Source organism: Poecilia latipinna, unplaced genomic scaffold (assembly GCF_001443285.1).
Source record: "Poecilia latipinna isolate Pla-1442-1.1 unplaced genomic scaffold, P_latipinna-1.0 Scaffold350, whole genome shotgun sequence".
Taxonomy (NCBI): domain Eukaryota; kingdom Metazoa; phylum Chordata; class Actinopteri; order Cyprinodontiformes; family Poeciliidae; genus Poecilia; species Poecilia latipinna.
In genome coordinates, this window is record NW_015112966.1 from 211,207 (window position 1) to 227,365 (window position 16,159).

General features: G+C 41.2%; 1 protein-coding gene across 1 annotated transcript; it reads left to right on the forward strand.

Annotated features, from left to right (window-relative positions):
* The first annotated feature begins 34 nt into the window (after window positions 1–34).
* LOC106949547 (ral guanine nucleotide dissociation stimulator-like 1) lies at window positions 35–13,116 on the forward strand. The gene is made up of 18 exons (XM_015035871.1): window positions 35–289; window positions 385–477; window positions 2,900–3,192; window positions 4,321–4,365; window positions 4,461–4,663; window positions 4,803–4,948; window positions 5,042–5,284; window positions 5,838–5,941; window positions 6,309–6,393; window positions 7,846–7,917; window positions 8,436–8,522; window positions 9,127–9,159; window positions 9,451–9,572; window positions 9,824–9,913; window positions 10,524–10,653; window positions 10,940–11,254; window positions 12,598–12,712; window positions 12,799–13,116. The coding sequence occupies exons 2-18, from the start codon at window positions 454–456 to the stop codon at window positions 12,936–12,938; spliced, it is 2,247 nt and encodes a 748-aa protein (XP_014891357.1). The 5' UTR covers window positions 35–289; window positions 385–453; the 3' UTR covers window positions 12,939–13,116.
* The last annotated feature ends 3,043 nt before the right edge of the window (window positions 13,117–16,159 follow it).

The window sequence follows — 16,159 nt, forward strand, 5'->3', positions numbered from 1 at the left end:
TGACGCACACACAGAGCAGACAGGCATGACGGGGACACACCTCCTCCCCTCAGGCCCGGGAGAGCCGCCGCCGCCCACATAAGGACGGTCGGGTTTCTTTCCCGTCTCCTGTCACCGAGGGAGAGTCTGTGAGTCGGTGTCGGTGCTGGCGGACAGGCTGGGACAGCTCCAAAGATACTCGGGCACCAACCGCAGGCAAAGGCAAGAGAAACCAGCCCGACTCTTTAAAATATCCAGCTGCAAAAATGTATCTAAAACCTCTTCAACATTTCAAGACAAGCGCGTGAAGGTAGCTCGCGACGGGACCAATGTTTTTGGCTGTAAAGTTGTTGGAAAAAGGAAGACTCACACGGATTTTTAAATTTTTTTTTTTTGCTTGGCTAGTTGGAAGTTAACTTTACCTGAAGTTGCTGTCAAGATGAAGAGCCGCGCTTCGTAAGCAGAGCGGACAAGATGGGAAAATGGGAGCTGACCATGGTGAGTTTGGCTGGAAACGTCACATATCAGGTGTCACAGCAAGTTGCCTGCTGTCTGAGGGGGGGTCTACATAATTTTTTGAATGGTAATAATGTTATTTTCTTACCATTCAAAAGGGCTCTGTGTAGAATTAGAGGACCACATTTAGTTAAGTTCATAACCTAGCAACCTTTGGCTGGTTGCTAGGTTCATAGCAACCACCCAAAGGACCATTAATGTGTTTTTCTTAATATTGTTCATGCTTTCTTTTGCACATTTGTTGATTTCTAGCAGATATTATTTTGTTGTTAACTTCAGTCAATGCTATATGGGATACACTATTTTATTATAAATCATAAAATAACTGTACATACAGTAGAACTAGGGAGAAGAGGTTGTGTTTTCAATCAACAGTGCCGTTTTTTAACATGGACATTGTGGCTCACCGCTCCGGGTGAAATGTTATCGGGGGCGGCACAAGTGCTGAAAGTTTTTTGAAACATTAATTCTAATTGCAGACACAATAAGAGAATTTCTTTCCTTTTGTGTTCACTTTTGGCATTTCAGATTGAGACGAGCCTGAAAAGTGAAACGTATACAGAGGTCATTGTTTTTGTCTCAATTCTTTTTGTGAGCTCAGCATTTCAAATGAAATGTGATCCTAGCAAAGACGTGGGCAGCAGACAGGATCTGTCCTACTCTGTTACCATGGAGATTAACCTATAAATATTCCTATGACGTTGTTCATTTGTCTGCAAACCACCAATTCATAGTTGGGTATTTTCAGATTCATTTATTCAAATTTTTGTTTGTTTGTTTGTTTAACTCTACTTTGAATTATTTGTTAAAGGTTTGGCAATTCACAGATTTTTATTTTTACAGTTCAACTAAAAAAAAAATCAGATTTTTAAAAATTGAAAACTTCTTAGCTGCATTGTTACCACTCTATCGGTTTGCAATGCAGCCAATTCAGGAGGGCTGTTCATTTTCCTGGCTGCTGATTGGCAGCATCCATACGAGTAGAAATGAGGACAACTGTAGACATTAGCTCTTGTGGTTGTGCTAAGATGGTTTCCACAATGCATTTTAATGAAATTTTAAAATGGGCAGTTCTAATCGATTTTAGAAGGAGTCTCAAGTATTAGCAGATGTCAGCTGTTTGTGGGCAGCTGCTTTTAAATTAGCAAATTAGCTCCAATCTTTGGGTATTTTGGAAGAAAAACGTACAACCTAATACTGTAAAAACTTATCGCTACTTTGAGTTAAATGTAATGTCAACATATAAATGACACCAACTCTTGTGGACCAAATCATACCTTCTGATTTCTGTAGCAATATGCAGTGCCTAATAATAGATTCTTTGAATATTGTTTTTGCGAAACTGTATTTCAGATGCTGCAACTTGACTTGTTTTCTGTTTATGTTTTAGCTACATAGTGCTATTGCTAAACTAGCTAAAACTGTAGCTAGGCAAATTTTGTTAATTAGAACACATTTTTAATATATATATTTTTATTTCAGGTAGGATTTGTTACCTAAATCAAGTAGCTTATGTTGACATTTTTAAGTGAACTTTAAAAATTCTAAATTGGTTCCTACAGTTTATGGAAAAATAGCTTATTTGATGGCGATGCAGCTGTTTTCATGTTACAGTGTGATAAGCTGGTGGCCTGACTCGGGCGCTCATCTGATTAAACCGGTTCTCCAGTGTCATTCCAGGCGCGCTTTTGGAAACTCTGCTCTGACTTTGGCTTTGGCCGTAAAACCAAACAGAAAGCTCTAACAGAAAGCAAAGTCTAACCCTTTGTTTTCATTTTATGAAAAGAGGATTTAAATCTAAAAGCAACGACTCCCGCTGTTGTCAACACCTGCAGATATATAGTGTGCTAAAAGGATTGAATACACTGGAAATTTTTCCCCCCTCCCCAAGTTGATGTGCCAACCTCTTGATTTTCCTTTGTTTGTCCATAAACACTGATGTTTAGCTATAAGATTCTTGGAAAGATCAGAGCTGCAAGGAAGTTGTTAAAAAAAAACCCCAACAACCCCCAAACAGACACACCATTATGTTATTATTCTGCATCGGTATCTGAATCAGCTAGATCTGAAATAATTGTTGTCATCATCACACGCCAGCCTGTTTGTGCCGTCGCTGTAGATGATGACTATTAGCAGATGTAAATATTACCTTGTTGCTGCGGCTTTGCGAGGGATCAATGTTAAGACTCAGTGGGCTGCTGTGTCACCTGTTTGTGTGGCCAGGATTGCTTGTGACTATTTCTTGTTTGCTGAGCTCACCCTCTGACCCTTCTGTTGTAACTGCAAACATAACTTGATCTATATTTGAACATGTTACTCTGTACCTTTTAGTTTTTATATTCCTGACAGTCATCCCCTCCTCCCCCAACTTGATTGTTTTTTTTGTTTATTTGTTTTTCTCCAGAATCCAGTGCAGGAGTGGGGTGAGGAGAAGGAGGACGGCGTGGTGTACGGGGTGACGCTGCGCCGGGAGCCGGACCCGTCCTCGCCCGGCCCCAGCGAGACGAGCTCCTGCTGCGGTTTTGTCCAGTACCGGACCTGCAAGGTGCGGCGTCTGAAGGCCGCCACCCTGGACTTGCTCATAAGTCACCTGCTGGACAGCAGCAGCAGCCAGGATCCGGACTACAGCCGGATCTTCCTCTCCACCTACCGGACCTACACCAGCACCACGGCGCTCGTAGAGCTGCTCTTCCAGAGGTACAACTGCCTCCTTTGTACCACTCCGAGCTGGCTACTGTCTGTTTTCATCTGGTCTTTTGGCTTCTGTGTGGTCAACATCAGAGGTGTAAAAAGTACGGCCCATTCAAAGCATTTTGTGCGGACGGCGATAGAAAGACGGCAAAAACTTGGTTTTCCATCTCAAGTTTGGAGATATAGAGTTAAAAAGAAAACTTTTCCAGTGATATTTTTTTAGCAAAACAAACTTAAAGTTCTGTACACACACACATGCACTGGAAAAACAAAATCTCACCAAGTATTTTTCCACCAGTGCAACAACACCAATACAGTGGGGGAAAAAATGGAATGATTTAGATTGACGGTTTTGTGTCAAAATGGCCTAGTCAAAGTTTTAATCCATTGCAGAATCTGTGACAGTACTTGTAAAATGATGTTCACAGATGTTCTTCATCCAGTCTGTCTGAGTTTGAGCTAATTTTCTCTAAAAAAGGGATGAAACCTTCTGGTTTCGCACCGATCACAGTATTTTGGTTGATCACAGATTGTTTTTCTTATTTAAGAAAATTTTTTATTATTATTATTATTATTATTATTTTGTTTTATTTATTTATTTTTGCTAAATGTAGCGAAAGAGTCATCAAGTTGGCAAGTATTCACATGCTGGTATCCGCCCATCACTCAAAATTAAGGAAGTCGGTACCAAACGATCGGCTGGCTAAACAAAATCACTGCACCTCTACTTCAGGTTCTAATTGTATAAAGTCTAATAGAGACAAAAATAAAAAAAAACCTTTCAAAGGGTATGAATGCTCCTAGGAACCAATATGTCAGTTTATTTTCCAGGACAAAAGAAAAGCATAAATCAGTCTGGGAAAAACAAAACCTCTTGTGTTTATTCATGCCCAGTCCCCATGTTTTGAAAGGAGCCTGGTGTTTGATGTTCCCACCGATAAAGAGAGCCTCTCGTCCCGGCTTTGATGTGATCTGTGCCGAGCAGGTGCTCATTAGCTGGAAGCTCCCAACAACAGCCATTATGCGTTGCCTGGGTTTAACGTTGGGGAGTAGGCGGGTGCAAATAATAATCAAAAGATTTTAGAAGACGGAAAGAAAGAAGCTGACTTTTGATTTTTTAAAATTTGCTTACAGGGACAGCGTCTCTTCAGATGTGGACAACGCGGGTTACTGCAGGAGGTGGGTGGAAAATGTCCCAGTTTGAGGTTTGTTGTGGTTTTTCCGTGGTTGGTAAAGTTTCCCTCCAGCGCTCTGCTCTCTCTCTCTCTCTCCAGCCTCCTGTTGACCTTCATCCAGACGTGGTTGGATGAGTACAGCGAGGACTTCAGGGACCCTCCGCTGCACCCGGCTCTCCACCTGCTGCTGGATCACCTGAGGATCAGCTCCGCCGTGCAAGGCGGCATGCGCAGCCAGCCGAACTTCTGCTCACTGGCTGGACAAGCCGAGGAGCTGCTCAGAAAGTTCCAGAAAGATGGAGGTGACCTTTTTATTCCACAACTTTTCCTTTGACTACGACGACATAGTTGGTCTTCTTGACAGTAATTGTGGTGGGAAACATGTTAAGTTCCCACTAGTAACTGTGTTTTTTTTTTTTTTTCTTTTTTCTTTTATTTCAGGAGCATTGTCGAATGCTGCTGGTCTTGACCAAGGGGAGGAAGAGTCTGCCAGTGAGGATTCAGGATGTGAAACCTCTCTGGATCAGGGCAGCATCATGGATTTCTCCGCCTCAGCCATCGCTGAGCAGCTCACTCAAATGGACTCTGTGCGTCACTGGATATTTTTCATGTCTCATTATTAAATATTGCTCATATCTGATGCTTTAAAGGCTGACGGTGGGCTTCCTTGACCTTTCCAGGCCCTGTTTGTCAAAGTGGTGCCCTACCAGTGTCTGGGCTGTGTGTGGTCCCAGAGAGATAAGAAGGAAAACATGTCTCCCACCATCCGAGCCACCATCGCGCAGTTCAACGCGTTGACCAACAGGGTTATCGTGTCGCTGCTCTCCCAGTCTGCAGAACCAGCTAACGGCTCCTCTGGGTCGCCTCCTACAACTCCAGCCCAGAGGGCGCGCGTCATTGAGAAGTGGATCAAAGTGGCACAGGTGGGTTCTAGTAACTTCATTAGTCATTATGTATAGTTGGTAAACTTGGTTTATGCTTAACTCTTGAAAATAGAAGCTCGGAATCAGGCCAACACTAATTTATACTCCGTGTGGCTCATCCTCACTGTAACCCATATTCTCCTAGACTTTAGGGGGCAGTGTAGGGCTCCTACATTAAGCGTACAACACTATAAATTATGCTAAGAAGTAAAAATACACAGTTATCGAATGTAACATGCAAACACCTGTGAGTGCGGTGGTAGTTTTTTCTTTTTGTTTCTGTTGTCCAGAGACATCATGTGTGTTTTGTAGTGCAACTTTTTGGAAAAATATCTGCTGTTGGAGTGGCTCATCTGTTCAGCAGCAGACTGCAGGTGGATCAATTGGCTACACTTCTTGGTCTAGAACGACTAAGAATAACAATAGGGTATAGCACCTTGGAACCTTTGCATGTTTTCTCAAAAGTGCATCACACTTTGAAGATCTCATACCAACCTGGTTAGCATAGAACTGGAGAAACATTGAAATGACGAGAGTCTGTTTTGTTCTGCAGGAATGTCGTCGCTTGAAGAACTTCTCCTCCCTCAAGGCGATCCTTTCTGCCCTGCACTCGAATGCCGTCTACAGGCTGAGGAAGACCTGGGCAGCCGTCAGCAGGTGGGGTTTTTGATCATCTATGTACTTTATTTCATTTCAAAGGCCGCACTCTTTGGCCCGTCTCCAAGGTCGTAAATAGGTTTTCTCTACATAACGGCCTCTTAACAAGGACATCAACCTGCTAATGGGTGCAATTCTGTGAAACTTGATTGGGCGAGTCAGCAAACGTCTCCTTTGGTTCATGACCCATATTTTAGCTCGGGTCGTGAACTGAGTTAAAAGCTCATTAGTTTGGTGCTAAGCTTCACCTAAAATGCTTACCGTGCAAACAAGTTAAACTTTGGAAAGCTTTAAAAATGCTTACTGTGGATAATATTGGAACAACCCGCAGCTGTCGTCTTCATGTCATCTTGGTCCCTGTTTGCAGAGACAGCACTGCCACGTTCGATAATCTCTGGGAGACGTTCCCGGACGAGAACTGTGTTCTGACCAACAGAGAGCTCCTGGTGGAGGTGAGAAAAAGACATGTTTGCAGAGTTAACCCTCACATACCCAACTCATGAAGATCAGCACTGCTGGTATACCAATAAATTGTCCCAGAGCTCCTTAATTTTGGTAGATCAGTTATTGGCCATGAGTAACTGATCTTAGCAACGTCCACAAAGGACTGAAAATCAACTATTGTCCCTTTTAATGTCAGCAAGTGGGCAGACAAACTAGCAACTTTGACTTTTCAGACCAAAGAAAAATTGATATCAGCCAAAAACGGACCTCAACCTAAACCTTCCCTTAAGTGGACAGACCCCGTTTAATAAAGATTCTCAATCGCGTTAACTATGGTTGAAAAAAATATGATGTTTTATCATTTTTACTGAAACACTTTTATCTAAAAACGCAAAAATATGGTTTAAAACAGTGGAAGACAACTAATAATAGAAAAGTCACGGTTATTCCTTCTTAATGCTGGTGCTCTCTTGGTTCCCCCATCACGATTCAACATGTATTTTGGCAAACAGAACTATTCCCAATTTCTTGTTAGCCTGTGATAAACTGCAGTAACCTTCTTTCAGCCATCTGATCGGCAGTGTTGTACCGCTTTCTGGCTATTACAGTATTCAAAATTCAAGGTCAAGACGTTAAACTGTTCAATGTATAACAGTATAAATTTTAAAATATGAACTTTTTAAAACATTAGCATGCCTTAGTACCAGTAACCAGTACATGTCGAATGTTAAGTAAGGTACAAATCCTTAATATTTGGAGTGCAGCAATTGCAGTTTTCTGGTCGCTCTTTAAAAATCATGACCTGCCGATTACAATTTGCCCCCATACAGAATTTTGATAAAATATTAATTGGTTTCATATTAAAAAAAAGAACCTAGCATTACAGATTTGGATCTTGAACAGACAAAAAAAAAAACAGAACGTTAGCTCATGAACAAGGTGCAAAGATTGTCTCCTTGAACACCAATGCCACTCTTTTAATCTTTAAAAAGATTCCCTTTTGAGTTAATGTTTGCAGAAATGATTATGAATAGCAAACAAGGGGCCTCGAGGACATCATGTTCCCGTCTCACTCTTCTCTCCGTGACTTTCTTTAGGGAGCTGCGTCACAGACGTCTTTTGTCCAGCTCCAATAAAGAACCCTAAAGTCATCAGATCCCTTGCTCTTTCTGTACCCAGCAGCTAAACAGCTAGCGTTTGTTGCCCCACAATACCATTTTTCAGGCAGACCTCTTATCTATGTAAACACTGGCATTCATATGTATTCCAAACCTAAGCCTATTTGCTTATGGATAAAAACGCTCAGGTACATTGGAAATGGACTTCAATCCTTTTGGAGAAAAAAAGAAGAACCTAACAATTAACTGTTAAACAGGATGTTCAGGCTAATGTGTGATTAAAAGCTCTTCCTTTTGCCAGTGGAACTGCAAACTGAGCACAGCTTTGATTGTCATCAACAGGACGGAAGCCAAGCCAATGTGGATAATGTTTCTCCAAAGTTAAGCAAGAAGTGTCAACTCCCCCGGCAGATGGTAAGCTATACCTAAATACAAATAAAGAAAAAACAAAAAAGAGAGAGAGCCCGATTAAGCCGGTGCTCCATATCACTTGGCCTTTCACCTTTGAGTCATTTTCATATGAGGCAGAAGATTCATGCAAATCCCCCTCATACTCCACGCCTCTGAAAGAGCCCCGCCAGGGTTGATTTCCCTCTCTGGAACGCAACTGGAACCCAAAACTATTTTTAGCTCCGCTCGGCGCTGAGCGGGTTTCAAATGGCGTCCGGTCAATAGGATTATAGGTCAGTAATAATAGACCAGACGGGGGGTTTTCATGGGGTCCTGACCACATTCTTCTGGGTGGTAATATGAGAGGTTCCGCTGACTGCCTTCAGTCCTGGTGTGAACATTGTCATGTTTAGATCTGTCACTGTGAAACAAGCCCATGGAAAGAAAAAAAAAAAGAGTAAACTGGTTTTAGAGTAAAAGTAAAGGGGGAATAAACCTGCTGCTGTAACTTTAATGGGTTTCTACACCTGGCTTGTTTACAGAGTACCTCAAGTGGAGTGGTTCCTTACCTGGGCACCTATCTGACCGTCCTCACCATGTTGGACACGGCTCTACCTGACACCACAGAGGTAAACCATGCTAGGTTTATGCTGGAATACTTGAACATTTTATTGGCAGTTCTAGATCAAATTTACCAGAAGGGCCAGTGAATTTCATTAGAGCACAGAACAAAAGAATGAAACAATGTTTCATCTTTTAATATATTAAGTGAGCCAAAGCGCCACTTGTGGCTCTAGAACTGGACTTTTGAGTTTCTTGTAACCGTCAGTTTTTTGTTGCATGTAGATCATTAACAACTAATATTCTTATAGAAGCAATAATGGTAGTTTTAATACAAATAAAAGCTTAGTTTGATAAAGAAAAATTCTGCCTTTTTAGAATGAAATAAATTGACTAATTAGGTTTTTAAAATTATGCTTATATACACTATTGAAGTTTTGAGCTTGTAAAATCAGCTGTGTAGCAGTTACAATAATTCACTTAAAAAAAACAAACTGACCCCAAAGATGTGTGAAAAAATTGCAGAGTTGCTCAAGAAAGCTATTGTTGTACTTTTACCAACATGGTTAATATTTAAAAAAAAAAACAACAACTTAGTTAGGCTTTCTTCTACCAAATTAATCATTGATTTATGTAATAAATGAAAGTGCTAATAATCCACTCTCCCAACAGGATGGACTTATAAACTTTGAGAAGAGGAGGAGGGTAAGTAGCTCCTGTCATTTAATGGATTCTTTATGTGACATTTCTCTACATGCTGGCTGAGTGTATAGTAGATAGTAGAGCAGTACATATGTGTTGTCAGAGTTGACAGAAAGTTAAACATAAACCTGACTTCATATTCGAAGCTGGAGTTCTCATGTGACTTTCTTGAGTGTTGCAACTGCAACCTTGTTGCTCCGGGCCAGATTATGCAACCTGAAGTCCTGACATCCAGCGGTCCGTTTCGCCCTGCTCTCACCGTCTCACCGTCAACATTTCTCGTTTCCCACACAGGAGTTTGACGTCTTGTCGCAGATCCGCGTGCTGCAGGCGTCCTGTTCCCAGTACAAGCTCCCCAAACATCCCAAAATCGCCGCTTGGCTGCACGGACACAGACTGCTCACAGATCAGGAGAGGTGAGCCGAAAATATATATTTTTTTATTTCCCCCTTCGACATGTGACAAAATCACACGCATCCCTGCTTGAGTATAGTAAAGAGTTGGTTTCTGTGCACTACAGAAGTTGCTTTTTAAAACCTTTTTTCAGCATAAAAGAATAAAAGAAATGGAGGATGTTTGATTTGGAGATTCAAATTAGGGGAGGAAAAAAGCAGTTTGCATGAAAATTCAATACTTTCTTGTGTTTTCTATTTTCTTTCTGTTACAGCTATGAAATGTCAAAGCAGCTGGAGCCTCCGGTGGACGCTTGTTCACCGAATTCCTGGAGCAACCGCTCTATCACAAAGAAACTCTCCTTGTGAGTGTCACTGCGTACAACGTCTCGGAAAAGTAGTCAGACCCTTTGACCTTTTTAAACTTTGTCACAACCACACCCTACAACAAATTTTAATTATATTTTATGCAATAGAGCAATAAAAAGGAGTAGAGGACTGAGAAGCGAATGGGGTAGTTTGTTTCTACTACCTTCCCACATATGGAGGTTGAAATTTCTTCCCCTCCTTGCTAGCAACCTAGCTGAAGCTCGTTTGGATTGTAGCTCTGGCTGTCTGTTCAGACTTGTCCTGCTGTGACCTGTTGAGCATTAGGATGCTATTTTAGGCTTGAAAAGTTTCGACTCTAGGCTAACTCCTTTTAGCACAACTTAAACATAACAGTAGTGTTTCCCAGCGTCCCATCAGATTGGTTTTAAAAGCAACCCCCACTGGGCCGAGGAAATCAGCTTGTGCATCGGATTTACAGCCGTATCCAAAACGTGAATCCAAAGGTTCCAGCTCAGGATGTTTGTAGATTAAAAAAAAAAATGCATTAAAAGTTTTTAAATGTTGATTAACAGCTTGTGTAATGTTGTTATTCTTCTGGTTCAGTTGGTTTGCTGCAGCATCCTTAATGAGGTTTTTCCCCCTCAGCTTCAGGTCGGTGAGTGAGACCGCTAAGAAACTCCCCGCTGACCAGATCAGCCTCTCATCCTCTGGATCCAGTGGATCTGAGATGGAAGATCTTTCTTCCCCAAACACAACATGTTCTATTAAACTACAGGTAACCATCTCTCTCCCTCTCTGTGTGTGAGAGTGTGTGTCTCTGTTCTTAGATGAAAGCCCATTGTCTCTGTCTTGTATCTATTGTCTCTAGTGCTGACACTGATGGTCTTTGTTGAAAGCCAAGTCATTGTGTGTCTCCAACAGAATGCGCTCTGTTTCTGAGTCGTCCTCTTGAAGCAAACACAACATTTACGCATTTCTAATTAGTAGAGAAAAGGGGTTTTTAATATTTAAACACCATTCAAGAAAGTTTATTTTATTTTCTCTCTGCTTTTCCTCTCCAGTCCTTCCACAGCTCCTACAACAACGTATCTGAGGCCTTCTCTTCCTCCTCCTCTTCCTCGTCCTTCCCTTGCCCCTCAGCTGCTTCCTCTCTAGAGTCTCCGTCTGGTTCCTCGTCAGACTGCAGCGCCAACCTGTGTGGTACAGAGCCAGCCGCCGCTGCCGCCCGACCCGGCGCTCACCCGTCCCCCCACCACAAGCGCTCCGTTTCCATGACGTCCCTGCCCATGTACAACCGGCAGGGCTGCGACTCCTGCATCATCCGGGTCAGTGTGGACCTGGGACTCGACAACGGCAACATGTACAAAAGCATCCTGGTGAGTTTGGTTCAGTTTGGAGTACGGCTTCGAGATGTGGCTTTAAAAAAAATGTTACGTTTTTTTCCTACCATCAGATTTTCTCGCTTTTTTTTCTTCTTCTACAAATAGAAATTCCAAATGGCTAAACATATTTTCAAAAAGTGGTTTGTATCATCCCGCCTGTGAGTTTTATGACAGATTATTAAGAGCAAGCTAAAGTAAAAAAGTAAAAAAAAAAAAAAAGGTCTAACTTGCGCAACTTCACCAGAAGAATGTCTTAAAATTAGAAGAGAAATGTTGCTTTAATTAGAAAGATGGTTATTGAGATCTGTATGGTTCTTTCTTCATCATAATTTGTGATAAATCCAGATGTAAACAATGGTTGAAAATTATATTTATGAACTTTTGAAAGTCTGATGATACTGACGGCTCCTATCGTCTCCTACAGATGACGGCATTTATTATTTCTTCCATAAACGGCATGCTGCTGTGTTATGTCTGCGTTCTTCTTCTAACTTCTTTCACATCATTATAGTATGAATGACAACACAAAAAAAGAATCAGTACAAACCGCTAGCTCCTGTGTAGATCAGTTTAAGTTTGTAACCAAAGGTTAGAGCCGATCAAGCTGAAAATTCTGGTCGATTTCTTGTCTAAGAGTATGAATAAAACATCTGAAGCATGTTTAAACTTGCTCAAAACAAGCTGAACCCGAACCCTAACTCCAAGCACTTTGTATTGCCTTGTTGCTGAAAACGTGCTATATAAATAAAATTACCTTACCTTGTTAGGGTTCACTGAGGAACATGAAGACTCTATAGAGTCTATTTGAGGTCAAATAGAGTCTATTTGAGGTCAAATAGAGTCTATTTGAGGTCAAATAGACTCTATAGAGTCTTCATTCTTGGACCACATTAAAATGGAGAATGCTGGATTCCTGATATTCCTGCAGGCTAATCAATTTAGATTTTTCCTCTTTTGATTTTTAAAACTATGTACATTCTGTCCTCCTTGCTCTTTATTTTACTTTGGGGCCACATCTTTGGTTTAATTCTTGAGTATGTAGGTTTTGGTTTGGTTTTGCATTGTTCAGTCAGATGTTTTCATCCATAAATATCTGTCTGGTGTGGTTGCTTATCTTAACACCAGAACAGGAATCAGTTGGGAAGCCTTACCGACAAACCAAAATGGAAAACCCAACCAAAACGGAAGCAGTTCTTCAAAATATCAAGAGAAAATGCTGTTTGGCGGGAATGGGCTGTCTCCAGCGCATGCTAAAACACGTCACACACCGTGACTAAACGGAATGTTGCCACTCACTGAGGTGTGTGTTTGTTTTTGTTTTTTTTGTGTCTCTGCAGCTGACCAGTCAGGATAAAACGGCCCAGGTGATCCAGAGGGCTTTGGAGAAGCATCACCTGGAGCACATGAACCCGCAGGACTTCACCCTGTCCCAGATCATGTCGCAGCAGAAAGGTCCGAACACACCGAGCCGGTCAGAGTAAACGCCGCGGTCGGGAGAGTAACACGACGATAACCAGCGTATGTTTCTCTGTCCTCAGAGTTGCTTGTGCCGGACAAAGCCAACGTCTTCTACGCCATGTCCACGATGGCTAACTTCGATTTCGTCCTGCGCTTGTATCGCAAAGGCCAGAAGCAGCCGCTGAGACAAACCGCCAGTCTCGGCTGGTTCGCCAGGTGAGGCCCGCTAAGCCAAGCCGATTGGATCGATCGGTTCCTGGGAAAACGGGCTTCGACTCATAAAAGGTGGCTTTCCGAACTCTATGGTTCGTTGCTTTGCACCAAAAGGAATGAAAGCAGAATGCGTTTAAGGAAGCTTACAAGATTCTGACAAGAAAAAAAGCACTTTAGTGATGGAACTTAAAACTCCTTCATCTTCCTGGTTGGAACACTGCCTGGTGTGAAGTGACTTTTCCCACAGAGATTTCATGTGAACGCTGATTCAATTTGACTTGCTAGACGACGTGCGGGAAAACACCCTTGTTCGGAAAGCACGTGCCAATGCATTTACACAGGAAAAAGAAAAAAAAAAAAACAGTGACAATAGTACGTTTCCCGACTGAGTTGGAGTCATTAAAAGGGATTAAGACTTAAACCAATGATGGGTTAGAACATCTGCCTTTGTCCGACGTCACTTAGTTGGAAGGCATCTGAAAGGCGTGTGGAGGTTGAGTTCTCTGGTTCATGGTGTACCTCTGATGGTTGCCACAAGCGACTGGCAGCTCCGACTGGAAGGAGGGCATTCCTGTGGCAGGGATCATGACGGCAGCGGCGAAACGTTGACGTTCTTGAGCTGTACTCCCAATATACAAAATGAAAGTAAAACTTAAATGTGTGGTTTTCTATTTTTTTTTGTGTTAGTTTGTCTTTTAGACTTTTAAAAGTTCAAAATTTGATGACGTTTTGTATTTATTTTGCTTCCACTGTGATTCACCTTAACCGCACCTTTGTTCGATGAGCACATCTCGATGACTCATCACTTAACTAGCTTATCTCTTAAATGGCAAAAACATTGCTTGTTTAAAAAAAAAATTCTGACAGAGTTTAAAATGCTCCCGTTAATGCCTTTGTGATTATTCTAGTTTTTTTTATTTAATGAATGTTTGAATATCTAACACTATAAGGAGTCTGTTTAAGCTGTAACTAAACAAACTGACCCAGGATTGAAGTTGTGCTAAAACTAGCTAAGTGTTTGATTATGTTGACGGAATTTTCCAGAAAGTCACGTCGGTCGAGGTGACATTAAGATCTTCGGTTTTATAGAAGGGCAGCAAAGACGAACCGGACACCGTAAACACACATTTATTAAATCACGAGTTTCTTTCCTTTGAAAGCCTGAAAGTTGAGAGGTTTTCAGCCCTGAGGGGAGAAACGGCTGCTGTGGGAAGATGATGAACAGGCTTTTCAATGACTTCCACTTCCCACAGAAGCTGTTTCTAGAAAACACACTTCAGTGTAACGTGTTCCTGCACATGACACCTGAAGCCACACAGTTTTTTTTTTTCCTGTAAAACTGGTTGTCATATCATTTTTTTAATTGCCAAAAATTTTCCAAACAACAAAAGAATTGACTGTTTTCAATCCAGAATTTGATTTGCATTACCAGGATGTATTAAAAACCACTAAAATAAAAATAAAGTTTCCAACCTGTCTTGTCTGTATTGGTATTTAGACTAAGATTTTGTTTTGACAAAAAATATAGACTTACTAGTTCTTTAAAGTTGCAGTGACTGCCTTAAATTTGGACATAAACTCAATGATGTGCTTTTCTTTTCTAACCCTTCTGCATTCCTAAAAGGAACATGTGCAAAATCCACCTTTTTAGCCTTGAAATTCATATTTTTGTGAACTTTGAGTATCTAGGAGTGCAAAAAATTCTAATTTATTTGCGCTCAGTGCTATTTTTATACTCTTTTTGGGTTAAAATTTTCAGTCTCTTCATTGCTCTCTATCACCTATTATCTTTTCATGTGTATTCTGTCACCATATTTGCTTAGGAACTGCTTAGCAAGAAGGTCGTTTAAAAAGGTCATGATTTAATAGAATTTAATACTTGAGTGACATTCTGATCCACACTCCACATCAGTTGGTGGCGGTAATGCACAATTTTCGTTGTTTGCAAACCACCAATAAACATCAAAGAAGAAGGAAAAAAAAGAAATGACTAAAAAAAGTCATGGACTTCCGGTTAATCAGTTTTGTGTATGAATCCGCCATTTTTCTTTTCCTCGAGCAATTTTTGTAGTACAAGTTCAGCTATGCCGAAGTAGTTGTAATAAGTAACCAAGTCAAAATGTTCGGTTCCAGCGTGTATTTCTTATTACTCATCATCGGAGCCTCTTCGAAGTGTCTGGTTAAATGTTATTTTTGTCAGAAAAGTACCCACATTAGTGGAGATCAGAAAGTAGGCCTTCTTGAGCGCTTCAGCAACCTCCGGAAATATCAAGAGTGATTTTTCGAAAGACCTCCTCTGATTGAGGCGTCGGTTCCTTCTCTTTATTGAAACTACAGCAAAGCGGTAAGCTCCAAATCACATTAAAATGACAACAAAGCTTATTTTAGACCGATTTTTTTTTGTGTGTGTGTGTGTGTGGTGATAATGACGTTTTGGCTATTGGTTTGATAGCGGCATTGAGCCTTCCTCTTCCTCTTACGTTAGCGCTGTGTTCTAGCTTTTAGCAGTATCCTTGACGATATAAATATGCCTCAATTAGACATGTTTTGGATGTTATTTGGCTTTATTTTTAACATTTTTGTTTTGGAGAACACATTATCAAATGCCTTCAAAGAAGTTCTTGACGCTCCCGTTAACTAATTCCTTAATGATGGCGAGACTTTTACTTTTTTAATGCTATTGTGATAGCATATGGTTAAGCTACGCTCCATATTGTCCTCTGAGAGGATGTAAACTCAGAAATGACACCATTGCGATCCATTAAAAATCGCCTTCATTCTCCTGCCCTGGGACAGACTCTGACTCTGGCTCTAACATGTATGGATGCTGGATGGTTGTTGACATCTTTGATAAAAAATTTCCTTGCAGGTAATCGTATCGTTTCTAACAAGCTACAGAACTGACCGAATGGCGTGGAGTGGGACTGTCTGCGACCTGGAGGGGGGCGGGGCGGGGCGGGACGGGCACAGTGGAGCTACAATAACGAGGAATTCAGACCAAAGCATTGCATTTCTGCTGTACGTGGGCCATAAGTGATTTACAGGTGAAAATATTCAAAAGCATGAAATGTCCACATTATATTATAGTTATTTGCTTAATTATGTTACTGTTGTTTGACAAACAAAAATACTTCAGCAATTATTGTTGTTTAAATCCATATTTTTCCAATTTTGCTAAATTGGTAGCCGAAAGTGCTGCTTTTCTGTAGTTGCACACGTAGCAGCACT